The sequence below is a fragment of the Pseudoliparis swirei genome, chromosome 17 (assembly GCF_029220125.1).
Source record: "Pseudoliparis swirei isolate HS2019 ecotype Mariana Trench chromosome 17, NWPU_hadal_v1, whole genome shotgun sequence".
NCBI classification, from domain to species: domain Eukaryota; kingdom Metazoa; phylum Chordata; class Actinopteri; order Perciformes; family Liparidae; genus Pseudoliparis; species Pseudoliparis swirei.
In genome coordinates this window covers 2,048,166-2,075,254 of record NC_079404.1, presented here as the reverse complement: position 1 = coordinate 2,075,254, position 27,089 = coordinate 2,048,166, and the positions used below count along the sequence as shown (strand labels likewise).

The 27,089-nt window shown below is 47.6% G+C and overlaps 1 protein-coding gene and 1 long non-coding RNA gene across 3 annotated transcripts in view; both read left to right on the top strand.

The window, feature by feature from the left end:
• The window catches only part of LOC130206781 (adhesion G protein-coupled receptor A3), a 113,901-nt gene extending 92,131 nt beyond the window's left edge, over nucleotides 1-21,770 (top strand). Inside the window, exons 17-19 of the mRNA XM_056434902.1 lie at nucleotides 7,015-7,160; nucleotides 18,666-18,761; nucleotides 18,958-21,770. Of these exons, the coding sequence (XP_056290877.1) occupies nucleotides 7,015-7,160; nucleotides 18,666-18,761; nucleotides 18,958-20,314 (1,599 nt within the window). The 3' untranslated portion in view covers nucleotides 20,315-21,770. The remainder of the gene's footprint in view (nucleotides 1-7,014; nucleotides 7,161-18,665; nucleotides 18,762-18,957) is intronic.
• LOC130206784 (uncharacterized) lies at nucleotides 11,603-14,440 on the top strand. Of its 2 annotated transcripts, none has more exons than XR_008834180.1 (4): nucleotides 11,603-11,799; nucleotides 13,189-13,368; nucleotides 13,523-13,561; nucleotides 14,264-14,440. It is a non-coding gene; the product is annotated as an uncharacterized LOC130206784 (long non-coding RNA). The 2 variants fall into 2 exon arrangements; XR_008834181.1 differs by lacking the exon at nucleotides 11,603-11,799 and adding an exon at nucleotides 12,898-13,048.
• Nucleotides 21,771-27,089: the final 5,319 nt, after the last annotated feature.

Here is a 27,089-nt window from a genome sequence, read left to right as displayed (position 1 = left end):
AGTAAGTCGCGTCGGGCCGACTCAACGAGGCCCAACGACCCGGGCTTTACCCATCATGCACTCTGTCTCTATTGTCTGCCGCCGTTCTCGTCGCCCGGGGTCACGGACCACATGTTGGGTCACTTTGACGGACATTTTGGAAAGTGGCAGTTGCTTGAAACACAGGAATATACACAGTATATACAGGACTGTCTCAGAAAATTAGAATATTGTGATAAAGTTCTTTATTTTCTGTAATGCAATTAAAAAAACAAAAATGTCATGCATTCTGGATTCATTACAAATCAACTGAAATATTGCAAGCCTTTTATTCTTTTAATATTGCTGATTATGGCTTACAGCTTAAGAAAACTCTAAAATCCTATCTCATAAAATTTGAATATTTCCTCAGACCAAGTAAAAAAAAAGATTTATAACAGCAAAACAAAATCAAACATTTGAAAATGTCCATTAATGCACTCAGTACTTGGTTGGGAATCCTTTTGCACGGATTACTGCATCAATGCGGCGTGGCATGGAGGCAATCAGCCTGTGGCATTGCTGAGGGTTTATGGATGCCCAGGATGCTTCAATAGCGGCCTTTAGCTCATTTGCATTGTTGGGTCTGGTGTCTTTCAGCTTCTTCTTCATAATACCCCACAAATTCTCTATGGGGTTCAGGTCAGGGGAATTGGCAGGCCAATCGAGGACTGTAATGCCATGGTCAGTACACCAGTTACTGGTGGTTTTGGCACTGTGGGCAGGTGCCAGATCATGCTGGAAAATGAAATCCTCATCTCCATAGAGCTTTTCAGCAGACGGAAGCATGTAGTGCTCTAAAATCTCTTGGTACACAGCTGCATTTACTCTGGACTTGATGAAACACAGTGGACCAACACCAGCAGCTGACATGGCTCCCCAAACCATCACTGACTGTGGGAACTTCACACTGGATTTCAAGCAACTTGGATTTTGCGCCTCTCCAGCCTTTCTCCAGACTCTGGCGCCTTGACTTCCAAATGAAATACAACACTTGCTTTCGTCTGAAAAGAGGACTTTGGACCACTCTGCAACTGTCCAGTGCTTCTTTTCCATAGCCCAAGTCAGACGCTTCTTCCGTTGTCTTGAGTTCAGAAGTGGCTTGACCATGGGAATACGGCTATTGTAGCCCATTTGCGGACACGTCTGTGAACAGTGGCTTTTGATACCTGGACTCCAGCTTCAGTCCACTGTCTTTGAAGCGTCCTCAAATTCTGGAACCGACTCTTCTTCACAATGCTGTTAAGGCTGCGGTCATCTCTCTTGGTTGTGCAGCGTTTCCTGCCACATTTCCCTTCTAACAGACTTTTGTGGATGTGCTTTGAAACTGCACTCTGTGAACAGCTTGCTCTTTGAGAAACTTCTTTTTGTGTCTTACCCTCCTGATGGAGGGTGTCAATGATGGTCCTCTGGACAGCAGTCAGATCAGCAGTCTTCCCATACTTGTGATTTAGTTTACTGAACCAAGCTGAGTGTTTTTCAAGGCTCAGGAAACCCTTGCAGGTGTTTCGAGTTAATTAGACGATTCAAGTGATTTGTTTAATACCCTACTAGTATACTTTTTCATGATATTCTAATATTTAGAGATAGGATATTTGAGTTTTCTTAAGCTGTAAGCCATAATCAGCAATATTAAAAGAATAAAAGGCTTGCAATATTTCAGTTGATTTGTAATGAATCCAGAATGCATGACATTTTTGTTTTTTAAATTGCATTACAGAAAATAAAGAACTTTATCACAATATTCTAATTTTCTGAGACAGTCCTGTATATGATGTGGGGGTCACATGGGTGATGCCTCCATCTCTGCAGCCCTGCAGTTCTGAATGAGTGTGTGTGTGTTGTGTGTTGTGTGTGTGTGTGTGTGTGTCTTGCTGGCCTCTCACTATTTTTAGGATGCTGTAAATCAAGGAGAATGCAGGTGGGACAAAGGTTGAACCCTTTATAGAAAATACAGAATGTGTATAGCATTGTAAAGGAACTGAGGGGGCGGGGGGGGGGGGGGTATGTACCAGGGGGTTAATTGTATTGTTGATGGAAGTGTTTCCGTGGTGACGGATGAGAGGTCACTCGTATGTCTGAAGGTCGTTGAGATGAGAGTCAGAAGGGGAACCTGAGAGCTTTCAAACCTTTTGTTACCTTCGCATTGAAAATGCCGGAAGGTTATGTTTTGATCGCCGTGTATTTATTTATTTATTTATTTGTATGCGTGTTATTCGCAAAACTCAAAAAGTATTGAACCGAATCGCATGCAATTTGGTGGGATGATTGTTTATTATCCGGGGACCAGTTGATTAGATTTTGGGATCGATCGGGTCAAAGGTCAAGGTCAAAGGTCATGAACAGGTCAAAATCTTTCGCAGAACTCAAAAAGTATTGAACCGAATCGCATGAAATTTGGTGGGCTGATTGTTTATTATCCGGGGACCAGTTGATTAGATTTTGGGATCGATCGGGTCAAAGGTCAAGGTCAAAGGTCATGAACAGGTCAAATCTTCTTGAATCACATGGAATTTGGTGGGATGATTGGTTATTATTCAGGGACCATTTGATTAGATTTTGGGATCAATCGGGTCAAAGGTCAAGGTCAAGGTCATGGAAAGGTCAAAATCTTTTTTTTACCATAGCACGATACATTTTTGTCCAATTGGCATGCAACTAATGCCAACATGTTCATAATTCAATGCCCAATCTTGTGATATGCGAAGGTATGCGCTCTACCGAGTGCCCGTTCTAGTTTATCACTGTTTCCTGATGGTCTCAGTGGCTTCTGATGATCGACTGAAGACGTGTTCTCACATCTATCTCTCTCTCTCCCTCTCTCCCTCTCCATCTCCCTCTCCTCCTCTCCCTCTCTCCCTCCCTCTCTCCTTCTCTCCTTCTCTCCTTCTCTCCATCTCCCTCTCCCCCTCTCTCTCTCTACTCTGCTGACCGTCACATTGAGGATGTTCACACTCGACCTTATAGTAACAAAATAAATGAGGGAGCGGGGGAAGGGGGGAGGGGGAGAAGGAGGGGGGAGAAAGATAAGCGGGGCTGTAAATACGTGTTATGTAACTGTCGCTGGAATGACCAAAATAAATATTCCTCTTCCCCTCCTCACCGTCAGCTGCTGGATGAATTCAGATTTAATGCAGTCAGAGAGCCACATCACTTCATATATTCACATATATTATATATATAAATATAGATTTATATATTCATAAATATATATATTCGTAAATATATATATATATTCATATATATATATATATATTCATATATATATTATAATAATACATTTATTTTATAAGGCGCCTTTCAAGGCATTTATATAAATATATATATTTATATTTATATCTACATGAAAATCAGACCCGTGTGGTGTCCCCACCTCGGTGACTTCAGCTCCTATAATGTGATTTATATATTATTTATTCCAGACGTGAAGATATTCTCTTTATTATTTTATAAGTTGTTATTTTAATTTCTAACTAATTCTGTGAATAAACATGAATAAATGATAACTATAAAACCGTCCGCTCCGCCGTGGTGCGGCGTGGCCCCTGCGGTGCGAGAGCTGTTGACAGTCTGCTGCTCTTTAACTTATTGAAGCGTTTCAGTCGTTTATCTCAGTCTTTGAACGCCCCTCACTTTAACCAATCACTGCTGACAGGACGACTCACACGATGCCGGGCAGGAGCCAGACCGCCCGCTGCAGCCGCCGGGAGGGGGCGGAGCCTACCAGGCACGCTTTGGGCATAATTACAGCATGTGGAGCTAGGAGGGACACACACATACACACCTATACACACACACACATACACACCTACACACACATACACATCTACACACACACACACACACCTACACACACACACACACATACACACCTACACACACATCTACACACACACACACACACATACACACCTACACACACATACACATCTAAACACACACACACACACCTACACACACACACACATTTAGATGCTCTTTTACGCCTGGTGCAGTTCAATTCCCGCCTCCCACACACACACCCTCACTCACACACAGACACACACACCCTCACTCACAGACACACACAAACACACACACACACACACACACACACCCTCACTAACACACACACACACACACATTGCACCCCCTAAGACCCATAAGCTCACACCCTCCCTCCGACTGAGGGAACTTCAAGGAGCTCTGAAACTAGCGTTGGCAGCTCTCGCCTCACTTCAAGCATCCACTCCCCCACCCGCCCTCCTCCTCCTCCCCCTCCTCCCCCTCTTCCTCCTCCTCCTCTTCCACCCCCCCCCCCCCCCCCCCACCCCCACTCCGAGCCGCTGCCGCTCTGCAGTAGCAGATGTCTTTTCACGGCCTCAAAGTCAAAGTCGTCCGTTCTTCCGACTCGTTTTGTCGTTGATTTTGAGCGACTTCACAAACCTCCGTTAGCTTGCGGAAACGACGCGCGCAGTACATCCTTGTTTCCCCCTCACCTTACCTCACCTTACCTCACCGTACCTCACCTTACCTCACCAGACCTCACCGTACCTCACCTTACCTCACCTTACCTCACCTTACCTCACCTCACCTCACCGTACCTCACCTCACCTCACCGTACCTCACCTTACCTCACCTCACCTCACCCCACCTCACCTTACCTCACCTTACCTCACCGTACCTCACCTCACCTCACCGTACCTCACCTTACCTCACCTCACCTCACCGTACCTCACCGTACCTCACCTTACCTCACCTTACCTCACCTTACCTCACCATACCTCACCTTACCTCACCTTACCTCACCGTACCTCACCGTACCTCACCGTACCTCACCGTACCTCACCTTACCTCACCGTACCTCACCCACCTCACCTTACCTCACCTCACCTCACCTCACCCCTCACCTTACCTCACCCACCTCACCTTACCTCACCTCACCTACCTCACCTACTCACCTCACCTCACCGTACCTCACCTTACCTCACCGTACCTCACCGTACCTCACCTTACCTCACCTTACCTCACCAGACCTCACCGTACCTCACCTTACCTCACCGTACCTCACCTTACCTCACCTTACCTCACCAGACCTCACCTTACCTCACCTTACCTCACCTTACCTCACCAGACCTCACCGTACCTCACCTTACCTCACCGTACCTCACCTTACCTCACCTTACCTCACCGTACCTCACCTTACCTCACCTCACCTTACCTCACCTTAGCTCACCGTACCTCACCTTACCTCACCTTACCTCACCAGACCTCACCGTACCTCACCTTACCTCACCTTACCTCACCGTACCTCGCCGTACCTCACCTTACCTCGCCGTACCTCGCCGTACCTCACCTTACCTCACCTTACCTCACCGTACCTCACCTTACCTCACCTTACCTCACCAGACCTCACCTTACCTCACCTTACCTCACCTTACCTCACCGTACCTCACCTTACCTCACCTTACCTCACCGTACCTCACCTTACCTCACCTTACCTCACCTTACCTCACCCACCTCACCACCTTACCTCACCTTACCTCACCTTACCTCACCTCCTCACCTTACCTCACCTACCTCACCTTACCTCACCAGACCTCACCGTACCTCACCTTACCTCACCTTACCTCACCGTACCTCGCCGTACCTCACCTTACCTCGCCGTACCTCGCCGTACCTCACCTTACCTCACCTTACCTCACCTTACCTCACCTTACCTCACCTTACCTCACCGTACCTCACCTTACCTCACCGTACCTCGTCTTACCTCACCTTACCTCGTCTTACCTCACCTTACCTCACCTTACCTCACCTTACCTCACCTTACCTCACCTTACCTCACCTTACCTCACCTTACCTCACCTTACCTCACCTTACCTCACCTTACCTCACCTTACCTCGTCTTACCTCACCTTACCTCACCTTACCTCACCTTACCTCACCTTACCTCGTCTTACCTCACCTTACCTCACCTTACCTCACCTTACCTCACCTTACCTCACCGTACCTCACCTTACCTCACCTTACCTCACCTTACCTCACCTTACCTCACCGTACCTCACCGTACCTCACCTTACCTCACCGTACCTCGTCTTACCTCACCTTACCTCACCTTACCTCACCTTACCTCACCTTACCTCACCTTACCTCACCTTACCTCACCTTACCTCCTCTTACCTCACCTTACCTCACCTTACCTCACCTTACCTCACCTTACCTCACCTTACCTCACCTTACCTCGTCTTACCTCACCTTACCTCACCGTACCTCGTCTTACCAGGAACTTAATCAGCCAGCTATGATCAATGTGCCTCCTCTCTCTCCTTCTCTCCTCTATCTCGCTTCATCTCTCTCTCCCCCTCTCTCCATCTCCTTCTCTCTCTTTCTCTCTCTCCCTCTCTCCATCTTCTCTCTCTCTCAACCCCCTCTCACCATCTCCTCTCTCTCTTCTCTCTCTCCCTCTCTCTCCCCCTCTCTCCATCTCCTTCTCTCTCTTTCTCTCTCTCCCTCTCCCTCTCTCCATCTCCTTCTCACTCTCTCCCCCTCTCTCCATCTCCTTCTCTCTCCCCCTCTCTCCATCTCCTTCTCTCTTTCTCTCTCTCCCTCTCTCCATCTCCTTCGCTCTCTCTCTCTCCATCTCCTCTCTCTCTTTCTCTCTCTCTCTCTCTGCAAAGCCTTTAAACAAAGTTTGATCAGTTCATCCAAACATAATTCATGAATATTAAGAGGAGGATGAGCGGAGGTGCGTTTGGGATCACGATCACGGCAGCCCCCCCCCCCCGTCCTCTAACTCACCGATAAGCCGCTCGCTCTCTCACCGTGACGACCTTCAGGATTCAGAAACACTTTTTGAGCATTTTCTCGTTTCATTGTCTTTTTTTTTTTAGCGAAGGATAAGACAAAGCAGGCAGGTCTCCATGGCGACGCCCTTGGAGTGACATTGAGAGGAGTGGCAGCTCCCTCTGCACGTCACAGTGATGTCATCAAGTGAATAACCCCTCCCTCCTCCGTCAGGTGGGGGTGGTGCTGCACTACTCCTCCCTGTCCACCGTGCTGTGGCTCGGCGTGACGGCCAGGAACATCTACACACAGGTGACCAGGAGGCCGCCGCAGAGCCAAGATGGCGCCGCGCCGCCGGCCGCCAAGCAGGCCCTGCTGAGGTAAGAACACACAACCCTCCGAACGCCGCTGTGTGTGTGTGTGTGAGGGTGTAAATGAGTGAGTGTGTGTGTGTGTAAATCAGTGAGTGTGTGTGATGTGTGAGAATGTGACTGTGTGAGAGTGTGACTGTGTGAGAGTGTGTGGGTGTGTGTGAATGAGTGAGTGAGTGTGTGTGAGTGAATAAGAGTGTGTGTGTGTGTGTTGAACGAGTTTGTGTGTGCGATTGAGTGAGTGAGTGTGTGTGTGTGAGTAAGAGTGTGTGAGAGTGTGTGTGTGAGTAAGAGTGTGTGTGTGTGAATGAGTGTGTGAGTGTGTAAATCAGTGAGTGTGTGTGATGTGTGAGAGTGTGACTGTGTGAGAGTGTGTGGGTGTGTGTGTGAATGAGTGAGTGAGTGTGTGAGTGAATAACAGTGTGTGTGTGAGTGTGCGATTGAACGAGTTTCGTGTGCGATTGAGTGAGTGAGTGTGTGTGTATGAGTAAGAGTGTGTGAGAGTGTGTGTGTGTGTGTGAGTAAGAGTGTGTGTGTGTGAGTAAGTGTGTGTGTGTGTGTGAATGAGTGAGTGTGTGAGTGAATAACAGTTTGTGTGTGAGTGTGCGATTGAATGAGTTTGTGTGTGTGAGTAAGTGTGTGTGTGTGTGTGAATGAGTAAGAGTGTGTGAGAGTGTGTGTGTGTGTGAGTAAGAGTGTGTGTGTGTGTGAGTAAGTGTGTGTGTGTGTGTGAATGAGTGAGTGTGTGAGTGAATAACAGTTTGTGTGTGAGTGTGCGATTGAATGAGTTTGTGTGTGTAAGTGTGTGTGTGTGTGTGAATGAGTAAGAGTGTGTGAGAGTGTGTGTGTGTGTGTGTGTGAGTAAGAGTGTGTGTGTGTGAGTAAGTGTGTGTGTGTGTGTGAATGAGTGAGTGTGTGAGTGAATAACAGTTTGTGTGTGAGTGTGCGATTGAATGAGTTTGTGTGTGTGAGTAAGAGTGTGTGTGTGCCTGTGTGATTGTGTGAGTGTCCTGGACACCCATTGGTCAACAGGTGTGTGCACCCTGCTATAAGCTCAGGTATCTTTAGATCTGGAGAGAGAACCTCCTGAGCTCTGTTCCTCAGATCCGTGATGAAGAGGAGGCCGACGGCCCAGAGCTCCTTTGTCTGAGTGGTATTCTCATGATTCATCTAGCGGAGGACGGGCCGGACCGCGAAATATATATATATATATATAAATATATATAAGTAGAACATCGACAAATCCCATCACGTCTCCCCGATTTAAGATGTGTGTTTGTCCTTCTCTCAGTGTGTGTGTGTGTGTGTGTGTGTGTGTGTGTGTTGAGTATTTGTGCGTATTGATTGATGCACATGTTTGTATTCCAGGTGTCTGCCGGCTCGTGTTTCCTTTAGACGCAACAAGAGCTTCACATGATGACTTACTGCATGTTTATGTGCGACCGCGTGAGCCTTCCTTCAGGCCGCTGGCCTCCTCCTGTGTTTATACCGCAATAATAAGTTATTTAACTATTAACAATTATAACTAATTTATTTTTAATTTTTATAATAACACATTCCATTCATTGATTTTTAGGAATTATTCTTATTAGTAGAATAAGAATTGTCAGACCTTCAAAAGCAATAGCTTTTCCCCCCCAATGTCCAATCGACTTGGAGCTGCTCTACAGCCTCTTTGTCCCCGAAGCTCCGCCTACTTAGATTTTCCACCATTTAGAATGTTATTTAAATACTCCTCCTGAAGACTGGGTCCGATTCATGCAGAACTTTCTGTGGTTCATTATCATCATTATTATTATTTCCACTCATCCTCCACTTCATTGCTTTTCTGCTGACCCCAGCGACATCGTGTTTCAGAGGATCCGCTCCGCGTTGAGAAGATGCTGCGTCGGCTCTTCTGCAGCTCGAGGAGAGAAATCCTGTTCAGCTTCCAGAGGAGAAACGGAGGCGAGGGCGAGGGCCCGGCTCCCATCTCAGCCTCTCAGGGGCGTCGCAAAGAAATGTGACGTGTGTGTGACGTGTGAGAGTGTGTGTGTGTGTGGGTGTGTGTGTGTGTGGGTCGCTTGAATTTCATTTGAACTTCGCAAAAATATCTCACAGACGAGACAGAGAACGACCCAACGGAGGGAAATGATGGAACATGTGGAGCTGACTGCACTGTAAGAAAAGATCCTAATTTTACGGTAAATAACTCTAAATATTTACAGTAGTTTTACCTTTTTTTTAAATTACATACAAAACTCTGTGAAATTACAGACATTATCCGTAAATTAACAACCCAACTGTTAATTTAAGTATTATGCTAATAATTCAAAATAACATTTTTTTCCCATTTTTTAAAAGAAAAATGACTGTATTATTAATACAGTCTTTTTACCGTTTTCTTAAATGACATACAAATTCATGTAAAATAACAATTATTACCTGTAATTAAATGTGTAGCTCCTTATATGAAGGTTTATTTCCATACTAACAATTTAACGATTTTCTTTGTAATTTTAAGGTAGATCATATTATATTTATATTAACATGTACTTTTACATTCAAACTCTGTAATTCTAAATCTAAATTTAGCTAACTTCTTTCATTTCATTAAACATCTACATATTGCAGTTTTTTCAAGAGTACAAAGTAGAAGAAATAATGATAAGTTTTGATACTTGTTCTTTAGAGGAGCATAGGGCGACCATGAGTATTTGCTGTTATTTGTCCAGAGTCCAATATTTGTAATCAGAACTGATAATAAATAAATTAAAAGAAATTCTGACACACTAACATCTTTTTAAACACACACATGCATACACACACACACACACACACATACACACACACACACACACAAACACACTACTCTGCCAACTGACCCTTAACCTCCTAATTGTCTTTTAAAATTAATCTTACATATTATATTTACCTAAATATAATACATTGACATCATGGGGTGAAATCGCCTCTAGAATCTTTACAAGAGGAAAATCCTTAAAACCAAACTTTTAGTTAATTTGTCCTACTTTCAACCAACTTAGATATGTGGATCCTCTTCAGATTCAAAGAGGAACATCTTAATATGAATACCCTAGAGTTTTGGACCGATAGCTCTGAGTTAAGGGCCTCAAAAAAAGGTCCAACGGGTCAAATTGGGCCGAATTCTCTTATATTCGCATATTTTTTGACAAGTGCAAAAATGGTCATAATCTCCTAAATATTAGTCCTGGATATCCAAGATTGAACACAGACACTCAGGACAGGGCCTACAATGAGGTGATGGGGTGACATTTCCCCCAAAACACCCACAAGAGTTAATTGTCTGTCTGAAATCCAGGACTTGAAGAGGGTGTGTGGCTTTGCAAATCTGAGATCCTGTTAAGAGTTTGGGCTGATTTTAGCTTCTTTTTGAAACATGTCATAGCTTAGCTTTCTTTACCAGGTTGTAGCCACTCCCAAATGGGACCCAACCATGTAGGCTGGCAATATCTAGCACTTAGCATCCCTGCTTGGCAGCGGTTTAAAAACCGAGAAGAAAAAAAATGCACTCCTTCAAAGGTTCACAAGTCCTCAAATGTTTGTAATATGACAAATCTCAATTATGATGTTCTACCAGTCTGTTGGACCAGTGCTCTGAGATGTTGGAAATGTCCTTCCAGTCTGTTGGACCAGTGCTCTGAGATGTTGGTGATGTTCTACCAGTCTGTTGGACCAGTGCTCTGAACTTCTCCGTAGTCTGCTGGGGGAGCAGCATTGTAACTGGAGAAAACCAACCGACTCACTAAACTGGTGTGGAAGGCCAGCTCCATCATTGGCTGCAAAGATTGACTGTCCGGAACAGGTGGAGAGGAGGACATGAAGAAATGTTTGTCCATATTGGAGAACCGGACCACCCTCTCCACCACCTACTGCAGGGACAGCGGAGCACGTTCTCCAACAGACTGCTTTAGCTCTGCTTCACAAGGACAGACCGGAGAACATTCCTGATAGAGGAGAACATTCATGATACAGGAGAACCTTCCTAATACAGGAGGACATTCCTGAGACATGAGAACATTCCTGATACAGGAGAACTTTCCAGTTACAGGAGAACATTCCAGATTCAGGAGAACCTTCTAGAAACAGGAGAACCTTCCAGATACAGGAGAACCTTCCAGTTACAGGAGAACATTCCTGGCAACTATTAGACTTTACAATGAATCACCTCTGGCCAGATCCTCCTCAAATTGAACAACATCAATGAACATTGCACCGCTTTCACTTTATATACACTTAGATACACTGTATTTACTTTCATTTTTATTACTTTTTAAATTTCCTTTATTATTTAACTTCTTAAATGTAATATGTCCTGTCCTGCTATTTTATTGTATTGTATTGTATTCTTCTAAGAATCTAGTTACTAGAGAAGAAAATAGCACAGACAGAGACAGACAGACAGCCCGTCCAACAGAGAGAGAGAGAGAGAGAGAGTTCAAAGGAGAGGCCAGGTGGCAGTGATCAGGCTGATCACAGCAATCAACACAAAAAGCAGATTGAACTGTTGAACCCGGTTTCGCGCCACTTCTCCGCAGTTTGAGCGGCGCGCTGCTCTCCTGCTTCAGTGACTCACGAAACGCCACAGAGGGAACGACAGCCTCCTGACATGACAGCTCTTCTTGAGGTAAGAATGCCAACTTAATTTAATTTCAGAGAGTAACGTTGTATTGAACGGGCAACGTTAGTGACACTTTGAGGTTTCTACTCGGCTCTCCCATGAGGGGTTGAGCTAGCCTCATGTGAGCTAGCGGGTAGCTACTTTTGAATTCGAGGCATAGTTTTCTTCAGTTCTGTGTCGCCTTGGACATCAAGAGTAAGTTAACTTGGCTATCTGTTAAGTGTGAAGTGTGTTCACGTTTCTTTAACATCGTCGATGTAACGTAGGTTGTCGGTTTCTGTGTTGAAAGAGCCAACATTAGCTTACTTTACACATGTTAGCCCAGGTAATGTTTAGCTAACGCTCGTGTTATAGGTTCATTAGTGGCAGGTGGGTTAAGACACCTGAGGGGTCACGTGTTACACACTTCATCTAATAACCACGATTTTATTGAAGTGCTTTGAAACTGGTTCCAAGCAGACGTGTAGACAAGCTCACAAATACCGGAGCGGTCAGTCCGGATAGTCACGTGACCAGACACGTTATTGTACGTGTCTGTTCACGTGACGTCGGGACTCTGTTCACGTGACCGCTTTAAACTGCGCTGTAGCATATGCTGTCGGGACTGCTGTTCACGTGACGCTCTTAACTTGATGCTGTTGACGTGGTCGGGACTCTGTTCACGTGACTGTTGTTAACATGACGCTTTAAACTGCGCTGTGTCATATGCTGTCGGGACTCTGTTCACGTGACGCTCTTTACGTGATGCTGTTGACGTGGTCGGGACTCTGTTCACGTGACGCTCTTTACTTGATGCTGTTGACGTGGTCGGGACTCTGTTCACGTGGTCGGGACTCTGTTCACGTGACGCTCTTTACGTGATGCTGTTGACGTGGTCGGGACTCTGTTCACGTGGTCGGGACTCTGTTCACGTGACGCTCTTTACGTGATGCTGTTGACGTGGTCGGGACTCTGTTCACGTGACGCTCTTTACTTGATGCTGTTGACGTGGTCGGGACTCTGTTCACGTGACTGTTGTTAACATGACGCTTATAACTGCGCTGTGGCGGACATGACAGCTCACAGCTCCTCAGAAGCTCCATGAGATGTCCAGTGAGGGGATGGTTTCATGATCAAATCTTCATTTACTGTCCACATTATCAGATGAGGACGTCACCAAAGAGTGTCCTTTGAGTCAATGTTTACATTTATGTAATTAAGAAGTAGAACATTTAGTTACCCATGATCGGATACAAGTTGTCAAGGATAAACGGAAGTAAGTTGTTTTAAGTTCAGTGTCTTAATTTAACAACAGAATACATCGTTATTGTTAGAACCACTTTTATGTTGTAAATGCTATTTAAAGTTATATTATTATTGTTAATCTTTTCTATTTTGTCTTTTTTCTGGCTGTAGAGAGAATCATGTCAGCCCACAGACAACCTGTTGACCTGTGAGTCTTCAAGCAGTAATGATGACTACGCCTGCCTTAAGTTCCAGTTTCCTGAACATCATGTCGGCATGAGATTCTGTCCCCACCTGTCTTCAGTCTGGACCCAATGATTCGGACACCAGTCTTGTCGAGGCTAAATTGAGGTAAGCGGTGATGTAGTTCAGTATAGCAAATGATGGGTGCCAGCACAACTCAAACTAAAATATGTGGTGGCAGTTTTTTTTCTGATTCATTTTCACATTACCCTTTTCAACACTGATAATAACTAATTACGCAAAACTTGCTTACATTTTTCAGATCAAGCATTGACGGGAAAACACCCAAAGTCCATCACTCGTAAGTATCCACTGCAGCATATATAAAAGATATTAGTCCATTTGAACCACTATTGCTAAACCTTACATCGTGATTAATATTAGATATTATTTCTTAAGTACTTTAATGATCTTAGCAAAGCACTTTTTTAAGACATTTCCCCCACTGGCCATAAAAAACTGGGGAGCTTTTCCTTCGGCCTTCTTTTGAGTTGTACGGTGGCCCTGAGAGGTCAGGGCACTGCAACTTAATAAAACATGCTAATAGACAAAACACAAGCAAATTAAGAAAACAACTTCATCAAATTGACAGCACATGTGCAGCATTTCGAAAAAGCGCTGCAAATTCAGACGACACAACACGGTACAGAAAAGCGCTGCAAATTAAGAAAAGGTGTTTCAAGAGGGCACTAAATCGTGATGAACACGGCTTGGACAGGCTTGCTGTTGCTATGGTTTGTGACTCATGAAGTTATTGAAATGTGTTTCTGATGGAAGTGCTAAGACATGCACTGGGTGCATCTTTAAATAGGTAAACATTTAATTACTATCATTCTAAAAGCTGACTGTGTTCAGATTGACAGGATGTTTCATAACGACAACTGTTGGTACAGACAATTTCAAAATAGTTTGTTTAAGCTTGTTTAAAGGAATGGTAAGAAAACAAAGCTAACTTTCTAAGGACTTTCCAGTGAATTTGTTTGTCCTTCTCTTTTTTCCCCAGATGCACCGAGGATCTGGCTGATTACTGGAAATTAGGAAGATTGTTCTTTATCTGCACTGTCACTTCTGGTAAATATTTATGGACCTTTTGCGGTATGTTTTGCTTTGACTTATCAACTGATGGTGAATAATTGGTTGATTTTGAAAATGTACATTAAATAAAATGTTTTAAAATCAATATTGGTGTGTACTTTCTTTGTAATTAAGTTTCTAACCCCTAGTTAAATTGAAACATTGAAAGTTTTTTAGATGTTTAAATGTATTTAGATTTTTCACAGTAATCTCAAAAGCTTATATTTCATAATAATTGAACACTTTATTGAAGGTGTTTGATTGTAATAATACAGGAGAAATCTGTAAAATCACAGAATTTCACTGCAAAACCTTTAGAAATATCACTTTATCGAAGGTGTTTAATTGTAATAATATAGGAAAAATCTGTAAAATTACAGTATTTCACTGCAGAAGCTTTAGAAATATCACTTTATTGAAGGTATTTGACTGTAATAATATAGGAAAAATCTGTAGAATTACAGTATTTCACTGCAGAAGCTTTAGAAATATCACTTTATTGAAGGTATTTGACTAATAATATAGGCAAAATCTGTAAAATTACAGTATTTCACTGCAAAACCTTTAGAAATATCACTTTATTGAAGGTATTTGACTGTATTAATATAGGAAAAATCTGTAAAATAACAGTATTTCACTGCAGAACCTATAGAAATATCACTTTAATTAAGGTGTTTGATTGTAATATTACAGGAAAAATCTGTAAAAAAACAGTAATTTCACTGCAAAATCTTTAATGAAAATTACTGTAAATTTATGGGTTTTGTCCTTTATTTGAAGTAAGGTATTTTACCTTAAATTTACGGTTTTTGTTTGGCAGCCGTAGCTGCCACTCATTTGACCTTCTTTTTACGGGTTTTTTTCTTACAGTGTGTGGTAGAGGGACACGTGCACCAATATCACCCTCTATCACCCTCTATCACCCCATATCACCCTCTATCACCCCATATCACCCTCTATCACCCCATATCACCCCATATCACCCCATATCACCCTTTATCACCCCATATCACCCCATATCACCCTCTATCACCCCATATCACCCCATATCACCCCATATCACCCTCTATCACCCCATATCTCCCTCTATCACCCCATATCACCCCATATCACCCCATATCACCCCATATCACCCCCTATCACCCCATATCACCCCATATCTCCCTCTATCACCCCATATCACCCTCTATCACCCCATATCACCCCATATCACCCTTTATCACCCCATATCACCCCATATCACCCTCTATCACCCCATATCACCCCTTATCACCCTCTATCACCCCATATCACCCCATATCACCCCCTATCACCCTCTATCACCCCATATCACCCTCTATCACCCCATATCACCCCCTATCACCCTCTATCACCCCATATCACCCACTATCACCCTCTATCACCCCATATCACCCCATATCACCCTCTATCACCCCATATCACCCTCTATCACCCCATATCACCCCATATCACCCTCTATCACCCCATATCACCCTCTATCACCCCATATCACCCTCTATCACCCCATATCTCCCTCTATCACCCCATATCACCCCCTATCACCCTCTATCACCCCATATCACCCCATATCACCCTCTATCACCCCATATCACCCTCTATCACCCCATATCACCCCATATCACCCTTTATCACCCCATATCACCCCATATCACCCTCTATCACCCCATATCACCCCATATCACCCTCTATCACCCCATATCACCCTCTATCACCCCATATCACCCCATATCTCCCTCTATCACCCCATATCACCCCCTATCACCCTCTATCACCCCATATCACCCCATATCACCCTCTATCACCCCATATCACCCTCTATCACCCCATATCACCCCATATCACCCTTTATCACCCCATATCACCCTCTATCACCCCATATCACCCTCTATCACCCCATATCACCCCATATCACCCCATATCACCCTCTATCACCCCATATCACCCTCTATCACCCCATATCACCCCATATCTCCCTCTATCACCCTCTATCACCCCATATCACCCCATATCACCTTCTATCACCCCATATCACCCCATATCACCCTCTATCACCCCATATCACCCTCTATCACCCCATATCACCCTCTATCACCCCATATCACCTTCTATCACCCCATATCACCCCATATCACCCTCTATCACCCCATATCACCCTCTATCACCCTCTATCTCCCTCTATCACCCTCTATCTTCCTCTATCACCCCATATCTCCATTTATCACCCTCTATCACCCCATATCTCCCTCTATCACCCCATATCACCCCATATCTCCCTCTATCACCCCATATCACCCCATATCTCCCTCTATCACCCTCTATCACCCCATATCTCCCTTTATCACCCTCTATCACCCCATATCTCCCTTTATCACCCTCTATCACCCTCTATCACCCCATATCTCCCTTTATCACCCTCTATCACCCCATATCACCCCATATCTCCCTCTATCACCCCATATCACCCCATATCTCCCTCTATCACCCTCTATCACCCCATATCTCCCTTTATCACCCCATATCTCCCTCTATCACCCCATATCTCCCTCTATCACCCTATATTCGACGCTGCATGAGGAGCACTAGCGGGTGGGGGCTTATGAAACACAGGGCGCTTCAACATCCCAGTTCTTCTCATTCACGTTTATCTGGCTGACGGCTGTGTAAACGGCTTTCTGTTGGAGAGGAGAGGTGTGTCCCCCCCCCCCCCCCCGGGGGAACCGTTCCACTCGGAGATGGTGACAGGCCGGTAATGCCTTCCCCCCTCCCCCCTTCCCCCCTCCCCCCTCCCTTCATCCATCCACCTCAAACACCGACAAACATCTTCATTGTAATTGAATTTTTCTGGGAGGTGTGGAGGGGGGGATGCTCCGTGACAGAGGACAGATTGAGAGGAGGAGGAGGAGGAGGAGGAATCACACTGTTGGGATGAAGACTGAGCGGTGGATAAGGTTACGGCTGTGATGGAGGTTTAGATAGATAGAGAGAGAGAGAGAGAGCTCATCTCCTCGTCATGGCGATGCCCGACGGGGGGGGGACAGCTCAACGGAGTCCATCAGAGGCGGGAGGCGTAGCAACAACACAACGTCTTCCTGTCATATATGCTCATAGCATGTTCCTTTAAGAGTCGGTCCGGTCTCTTAAATCTCGCCGACTGAATATTGACTCGTGTATATTTTATTTTCTGCGTTTAAAACCTGTGAAAAACAAACTCTCAAACTGTTGCCAGAGGTCATTATTTGACCCTTTCCGAACCCGGAGCGGCGGCGTGGGAGCGCGTGAGCTCGACCCGCTGCCGGGAGGAGCTTCTGCTGAATGACATGTAGCTGAAGCCGGTGATGCGGCCAGTGGAGGTCCTGAGTGCTCCTGTCTGGGAAAAACTACAATTCAGGCCTTTAGATTTATGGCTAAATCCTCCATACTTTACCAAATGAACGTCACGCCGTGTGGAAGGAGACTTGAAACCAACGACTCAGACCATGAAGTCACATGCTCTGTATTTACTGAGGTAATGAATCAAGCGGGTCGTTTTCTTCATAGACTTCTGTTTACACTCAGGCGCCCCCTGCTGGCCAGTAGAAAGGATGCGAGTTCAAGGCCCGTCGACATGGGCGTCGCCTTCCAGAGCCGGAGGGCGGCGCCCGCTACGGGCCTGCGTGTTGTTTCCGCGTGAAGAGGAGAAACACCGATATTGAAACCGTACTCGCTTGAATATGTTCGCCGCTGTTAGGTTCAAAGGAAATCCGAGCTCTGAGCTCCCAGGGCCGAGAAAAAGTCCCGGATTCAGAAAGTTATAATATAAAGTATTAAATAAAAGAATAAGGATCACGAGCCCCCAGGCTGAAGAGTTACCTGTCGATCGTTATCGCCTGAGTGGACATGTGGGTCGCACCTCACGTGTCCCGGGCGGATGGACCACACACACACACACACTCACGCATACACACACACACTCACACACACACACACGCACATACACACACACTCACACACGCACACACACACTCACACACATACACACACACACACACCCACTCATACACACACACACACACACAATTATACTGTGATCACACACACACACGTGGGGCAGCTGCTCCTCCGTGTTCGTCGTAAACTTCCCGTTTTGTGTCTCGTGTTTTTCTCGCTCCTCCTCCTCCTCCCCCTCCTCCTCCTCCTCCTCCTCCTCCTCCTCCTCCTCCTCCTCCTCCTCCTCCTCCTCCTCCTCGCCGCGCTCACATCCTGAGATCCGGGCGTGGGGTCTGTGTTTCGTGGCGAGCGCTCCTCAACCTTCCTCCTCGTCTCTCCCTCAGGTCCTACGTGGTCAGCGGCGGCGTGCCGCTCCTCATCTGCGGCGTCACGGCGACCGTCAACATCGACAACTACGGCAGCGGCGAGCAGGCGCCGTAGTGAGTCCTCCTCGAGGTCACACACACACACACTCAGAGCCACGGCCGCCATGACACGGCGTCCTGTGTGTGCGTGTGTGTGTGTGCATGTGCGTGTGTGTGTGTGCGTGTGCATGTGTGTGTGTGTGTGTGTGCATGTGCGTGTGTGTGTGTGCGTGTGCATGTGTGCGTGCGTGTGTGTGTGTGTGTGTTGCAGCTGCTGGATGGCGTGGGAGCCCAGCCTCGGCGCCTTCTTCGGCCCCGTGGCCTTCATCGTCATGGTGACCTGCGTCTACTTCGCCTGCACCTTCGTGCAGCTGCGGCGCCGCCCCGAGAGGAAGTACGAGCTCAAGCGGCCGACGCCAGAGCAGCAGAGGCTGGCGCCCGCCGCCGCGCCCCCGCACTGCCACCAGGGGGCGGAGCCCGGGGCCCCGGCGGCGGCGGGCGGGGGGGGCCACTGCCCCGCCGGCTGCCCCGGCGTCCCCATCGACCCGGCGCTGCTCGCCAACGAGCACTCCTTCAAGGCTCAGCTGCGGACGGCGGCCTTCACCCTCTTCCTCTTCCTCGCCACGTGGACCTTCGGGGCGCTGGCCGTGTCGCAGGGCCACTTCCTGGACATGATCTTCAGCTGCCTCTACGGCGCCTTCTCCGTCACCCTCGGCCTCTTCGTGCTCATCCATCACTGCGCCAAGCGCGACGACGTGTGGCACTGCTGGTGCTCCTGTTGCCCCGGGCGACGCGCCGCCCACGGGCCCGCCGCCGCCGCCGCCGCGCCCAAGGTCAACGTGAACGGAGACACGGCGGGCCACGCCCACTGCCAGCACGACACCCCGTGTCAGGGCAAAGCCCCGATGAGCTGCAGTCACGGCGGTTTAAGTCACTGCCCGCACGCCGCCCTCCCGCCCTCGGCGTGCCTGGCGCCGCCGCCGGCGTCGCCGTGCTGCGCCGCCATGCGCGGCCAGCAGCTGATGAAGGAGGAGCCGCCGGCCACGCACGTGCTGCTGCACGCCGACCCCGAGGGCCACCGGCCCGGCATCCAGCTGCACCCCTGCCTCAAGAGCGGCGGCGCCAGGACTAAAGGCCGTCGCTTCAGCCGGCGGGCCGGGGGCGGGGCTTGCGGGGCGGCGAGCGAGAGGGAGTACGCCTATCACATCCCGTCCAGCGGGGACGGCGGCAGCGTGCACAGCTCGCACACGGACAGCCCGCTCAGCACGCACGGGCGCCACGCCCACATGTGTCCGCACCTGGCGCACGACGGGCATCACACGTGCCACGCCGCCGCCGCCACGCACGAGGCCCTGGCGTGCCACGCCCACTGCCACCAGCACGTCTGCTGCGCCAAGGCGGACCTTTTCCCGTCCCTGTGCCCGGCGGACGGCGGCGACGGCGGCGTCTTCCTGTGCGGCTGCGGCAAAGTGGCCGAGCCGGAGCCGGCGCGCAGACAGTCGTACCCGCAGAACCCGCCCAATCAGAATGGGATCCTGAAGGGGGGGCTGCACGAAGGCCTCCTGTACACGTCGGACAGCACGGGGAATATACGCACCGGACCCTGGAAGAATGAAACTACTGTGTAGTGTGTGTGTGTGTGTTTGTGTGTGTGTGGAGGGTGGGGGGGGCAACAGGGGGGAGGCAACACATTTAAACCCCGCCTCCCTTTCTAGAATAAAAATAAACAAACTCATATATATATTATATGTATGAATTGAACAACATTTTAAACTCATACTCAGCGTGGGGTGTGTTTGATTTTAACATCCTCGTGTTTTTACGTGTTTTAATGTACAGAAATCTGATTTTCCGTGAACGCACCACGAGAAGTCGTGAAACGTGTGTCACACCAAACCACCCGATGTCATTGAAGGAAGAGAGTGGTTGTACGTATGAGTGTGTGTGTTAGTGCTCAAAGGCAACACACACTAAACCCGTCAGACGGCCCTGGATGACCTTTGACCTTTCACCTTTCAGACACTAAACCAGCAGTTTTAGGCCTCATGGGTATTTTTTTGCTGTGAACATCTAGAAAACGACGCGACGCCCCCGACGTTACGCTCCCACGGCGTCCATCCACACGATGGGGATCCAATGGATGAGCCCTCACGGCGTCGCCGTCACTTTAAGTGATATAAATCTATTTTTAAATGAAAGCCGGCTCTCGATCGATGTCCTTATTATCTTTCCTCTCATTAAATGAGAACTAATCGTTTAAGCCGACCTCGTAAGTCGAGTTTATTTATTTTTTGCACTCATCACAGACAAAAGGTCACAAAGTGCGGAACAGGAGTCAATTCAAATAATTTGGCAATAACAGGCCAACAGATTTAAACTGTTAAAAGAGCAAAAGTACAATAAAGATGAATAAACGGAGAAGATCAAAAGCAGGTTGTAGAATATTTAAATCAATTAGCTGAAGACACACAAGAGCTCGTTAAGTGCCAATGCATTCCCTTTATGCTTTCATTTTTATTTCCTCTCCCTGGAGGCCCTGAAGCGTTCCTCGTGATGTGCAGCCATGTTTTTTATAAGTAAGTGAATCCACGAGCGGACGAGTATCGGCTGCAGCTCGCCGTCACACACCGAACCCAACCAGAGCCAGAACCCAACCAGAGCCAGAACCCAACCAGAGCCAGAATCCAACCAGAGCCAGAACCCAACCAGAGCCAGAACCCAACGAGAGCCAGAACCCAACCAGAGCCAGAATCCAACCAGAGCCAGAATCCAACCAGAGCCAGAACCCAACCAGAGCCAGAACCCAACGAGAGCCAGAACCCAACCAGAGCCAGAACCCAACCAGAGCCAGAACCCAACGAGAGCCAGAACCCAACCAGAGCCAGAACCCAACGAGAGCCAGAACCCAACCAGAGCCTGAACCCAACCAGAGCCTGAACCCAACCAGAGCCAGAACCCAACCAGAGCCTGAACCCAACCAGAGCCTGAACCCAACCAGAGCCAGAACCCAACCAGAGCCTGAACCCAACCAGAGCCAGAACCCAACCAGAGCCTGAACCCAACCAGAGCCAGAACCCAACCAGAGCCAGAACCCAGAGCAGAGCCTGAACCCAGAGCCTGAACTCAACCAGAGCCAGAACCCAACCAGAGCCTGAACTCAACCAGAGCCAGAACCCAACCAGAGCCTGAACCCAACCAGAGCCTGAACCCAACCAGAGCCTGAACCCAACCAGAGCCAGGACCATACACTGTTTGTTCCTACGGGTCCGCCTCGTATTCGCCAACGCAAGTAGCAGATGGCTAGTCGGTTAGCTAGCTAGCTTGATTCCCCCGTGCTTTAAACGCCGTTTTGCAGAAAGCGCGCCGAACCGCTGCCGGCGTGTGGGTCGATCTCGTGACCACGTGGCTGCCGACCGCTCCGCTCACGACAGACTCGTCTCCCAACGGCGGGAATGGAGCTAAAAGCGCTAGCTAGCGAGCTAATTGCTATCGAATCCGCCAGTCACTGGAAAGCAAAACGTTTTCTGACTCAGTGAAACACAACAGAACCTGAACATGAATGGAAGCGTCCCGCTAACAGCAGCGTGGAGGTGGAGCAGAGGGGGTGGAACCACATGGGTCGTCCTAGAACGCAGCCCCAGAACAGCCCAACGCTCCCAGCTCTGCTCCCGGAGATAACGTACGTCACAAGAGACGGGGATGAACTTCAGATATTGTTTACTTTTGTTTGTCTCTTTGAATAATTGCCACTCAAAAGAGGTTTCGTGTTGATTTGAAAGCACTTTTTTGTTTTATGAGTGATGAAATAGAGGATGAAACAAAACCACTCGTACATCTCGTCAGAAAAAAAAATTCAAAAATATAATATGAATGTATAAATATACACATATATATATGTGTGTATATATATATTATATATGTATGTATATATATGTATAAACATATATATATATATATCAATATATATATATGTATATATATATATCAATATATATATGTATATATATATATCTATGTATAAATATATATATATGTATATATATATAAATATGTATAAATATATATATATATGTATAAATATATATATAAATATGTATATATATATATATATTTATACATATATATATTTATACATATATATTTATACATACATATATATATATATATATTGTACACCCAAGCAGCGCCTATAATCTCACAGCAACCCCTGCTCTTGCGTAACACGTCAGCATGCACACCATATGTTCATCCACCTGTCTGTGTATATAGAATCAGTTTCTGACCAATTATTTGATATGAGATTTAAGATATTTAAGAATTAAATAAGTCTGTGTAAAGAAAGTTGTAAGGGGGAAGGGGGGGGGGGGGGGGACTGTCCTCTCAATGTTTAATACTCAGTATCTGAGTTTACAAATGTCCTTTTTTTGTTGTTGGTTGTTTTCTAATGAATGTTTTTTGTTTTTTTCTGTCACTATTTGAGTTGACTTCATAAAGTATGCAGACTCGCCGTGTGTTGTGAGTTCATCCCCGTCATGTCAGAAGTAGAAAATGCACTATCTACCCATGAGAAGGCTCGGCCCGCCACCACAGAATATACAGAACATGTTTGAATTTAAAAAAATGAAAGTGACGGGAGAGAAAAGAAAATATGACTGCGCCGCTCCCTTTAATCGGATGGCAGGCGTTGCATCGGTAAGGAGGCCCGACTTCACAGATTATGCATTGGACCCCTCACACTTATCTCATGGTGAGGGGCCAAATGGGATATTATAGGGGCCAACTGATTGAACAGTGGCCCCCGGTCCATCCCAGGACGACAGAACATTTAAAGACCCGCCTCCTCCATCAAACCCACATCCGGCTGAGGGGTTAATGGGTGGCGTCTCAGTGGCAGCCTGAGGCCGTGTGGTGGGCGTCACCGCGAGGCCGACACCTGTGATGTCATCGGCCCCTAAACGCGCCGACTCGGCGGGCGGGGGCCGGAACGCTCACCTGTGGTTCTGTGGCACAAAACCCCGAAAAGCCAGTGTTCACTTTTTACTACATTGACACAGATTCCAATAAATGTATTTTTTCACCATGGAACGCTGCTCTTGTGTTTTGGTGTGCGAGAGAGGGGGGGGGGGGAGAGAGGGTGGGGGGAGAGAGAGAGAGAGGGGGGGGGAGAGAGGGGGAGAGAGAGAGAGAGCATTTCACTGAATGTGTGTTTTTTCTTCTCTAACTCGATTCTCGCCGCGGCGTTTTGAACTCCTGACGGCGTGATGGGGATTGAGACGCCTGACGGAGCCGCCGCAGGGACGAATTCAAATGGTGTGTGTGTGTGTGTGTATGCATGTGTGTGTGTGTGTATGCGTGTGTGTGTGTGTGTGTGTGTGTGTGTGTGTGTGTGTGTGTGTGTGTGTGTGTGAGTGTGTGTGTGTGTGTGTATGCGTGAGTGTGAGTGTGTGTGAAGTGTGTGTGTGTATGTGTGTGAGTGTGAGTGTGTGTGTATGTGTGTGTGTGTATGCGTATGTGTGTGTGAGTGTGTGTGTGTGTGAAGTATGTGTGAGTGTGTGTATGTGTGTGTGTGTGTGTAGTGTATGTGTGTATGTGTGTGTGTGTGTATGTGTGTGTGTGTATGTGTGTGTGTATGCGTATGTGTGTGTGAGTGTGTGTGTGTGAGTGTGTGTATGTGTGTGTGTGTGTGTGTGTACACCTACACACACGTGCGCAGGTGTACAAATCACAGCCGTGAAACGCCTGGGCACATTTTCAAATGCAGCTGGGATTTCTTCTTATTATATTTTCCGAAGCCTCGTGGCCTTCCTACCTCCTCCCTCCTTCCTTCCCTCCTTCTTTCCTTAATTCCGTCCTTCCCTCATTCCTTCCCTCCCTCTCTCATTCCTCCATTCCCTCACTCCTTAATTCCCTCCCTCCCTCCTTCCATCCCTCCTTCCTTCCGTCCCTCATTTCTTCCTTCCCTCACTCCTTCCCTCCCTCCCTCCTTCCTCCATTCCCTCACTCCTTCCTTGCCTCCTTTCTTTCTTCCCTCCTACCTTACTTCCCTCCTTCCTTCCCTCATTCCTTCCATCCTCTATCCCTCCCTCCTTCCTTCCCTCGCCTCCTCCTCCCTCCATCAGACCACTTGTCTGTCTGTGTGAAGTGAGACCTCGTCTCCTCCTGACTGAACGTGGAGGCGTCCATTAGAGATGAGTACCCCCCCCCCCCTTTTACCCAAATAAAATGCATGTGCTGCAGTGGAGGGTTTATCGATAATGAGTTAAAGGCTTTAATCGCCATGGAAACCACAGCGTCAGAGAAGCAGAAGAAGGAACGAGGACGCGTCGCCGAGCGGGAGGACGACGTGTTTCATCAAAGATGTTTCAGTGACGCAGATCTGTGTTTACGATACACACTTCACTGGCCTCACTTCCTGTTGTCAGATAGGTTTGAAAAATAGAAAGCATGAGCAAGGAGGGGGGGGGGGGGGAGGAGGAGGAGGAGGAGGAGGAGGGGGCATGTGTGCGAGGAGACAACGAGTTGCGTGGCTTTTCGATCCGGAACAACGAGCGTGTGCAAGGAAGGAGGGAGGGAATGGAGGAAGGAGGGAGGGAGGCAAGGAAAGAGGGAAGGAGGGAAGGAAGGAGGGAAGGAAAGAAGGAGTGAGGGAATGGAGGAAGGAGGAAGGGAGGGAAGGAAAGAGGGAAGGAAGGAAGGAGGGAAGGAAGGAGTGAGGGAACGGAGGAAGGAGGAAGGGAGGGAAGGAAAGAGGGAAGGAAGGAAGGAGGGAAGGAAGGAGTGAGGGAACGGAGGAAGAAGGGAGGGAAGGAAAGAGGGAAGGAAGGAGTGAGCAAATGGAGAAATGAGGGAGAGATGGAAGGAATGAAGGAAGGAAGGAGGGAAGGAAGGTACGTGTGTGCACAGCCTGATGTGATTTACATGGAATGGGTACGGAGCTGTACATGTGACCATGTGACCTCATGTGACCATGTGACCTCATGTGATCATGTGACCTCATGTGACCATGTGACCTCATGTGATCATGTGACCTCATGTGACCTCATGTGATCATGTGACCTCATGAGACCATGTGACCTCATGTGACCTCATGTGACCTCATGTGACCATGTGACCTCATGTGACCTCATGTGATCATGTGACCTCATGAGAGCGGCTTCTTCAAGTGTGCAGATGAACCCTCTCATGCAGACACATGCATGCTGTGTCTTCCAGAACCAGGAATCATCCTCACCGTCTTATATAGGTCACGTTATCCTCTCTCTCGCTCCCTCTCTCCCTCCCTCTCTCTCTCTCCCTCTCTCTAGCCCCAGCCTTGGCAGACAAAGCTTCAGAGAGAAGGCTGTGATCATCATGCTAATGCCGTCCTTGACTTAAATAACATGCTGGTGGGAGACTCGGAGGAGAGAGAGAGAGAGAGAGAGAGAGAGAGAGAGAGAGAGAGAGAGAGAGAGAGAGAGAGAGAGAGAGAGAGAGAGGATTTGGGTGGATAGTGAGAGGCTTACGGGAAGAGGAGGTGGAGAGATCAAAGAGGACGAGTACAACTTATTATATATCATCACTTGGGTTCTTGGCACTGCTACTTTTCTAATGTGTGTGTGTCTGTGTGTCTGTGTGTGTGTGTGTGTGTGTGTGTCTGTGTGTCTGTGTGTGTACATAAGACACATATTTTACACATTGGATATGAATTCATCTCAGGCTGTAACATGTATTCTGTGGCTCTCACCCTGATGATGTCATGATGATGTCATGATGATGTCATCGGGGTTATCTCGGTTATTATGTCGCGCCTGTTTTTGTAAAGTATCGGCCCGGGGAGTTTGTAAAGGATATGGGCGTGCACATGACAGGGAGGGGCGAACGATGAACACTGTTGCAGGTAAATATAGCATGTTGGCCCATTTAAAGTCCTGAAAGGTGTCATCCACACGACTCCACGCAGGCCGGCGGGGGGAAGCTAACGGCGCTAACAAACGGAGCTAACGTGAGGCCTTCAGGCTCCTGAGAGAAAAACACGTATTCACTTCCTTTTGTTGTCACGTGGTGTCACGTCAACAAAAAGGAAAAGCAATGAACCACCTGACCTGTGCTCGGTTTCCGCTCCGCTCGCTGGACTGTAGCGCCATCTGGTGGTCAGAGTTGGTAACGCTAGGCATGGAGAGAAGTAGGGGGGGAGACACACACACACACACACAGCCTGTGTGCACGGGGCGCGTGAGAGAGGAGCAGGAGGAGAGGTGAGAGGTGAGAGGAGCAGGAGGACAGGTGAGAGGTGAGAGGTGACTGTTTGAGCTCATGCACCAAACCACACTTCAGAGGATCGGCCTTCGTGTTTTCTGCCAGAGTCCCGTTGGTCTCCGCCGATGGACGAGCTGGTTTCTCCAAACCTCGTCGTGCGTGAGAACT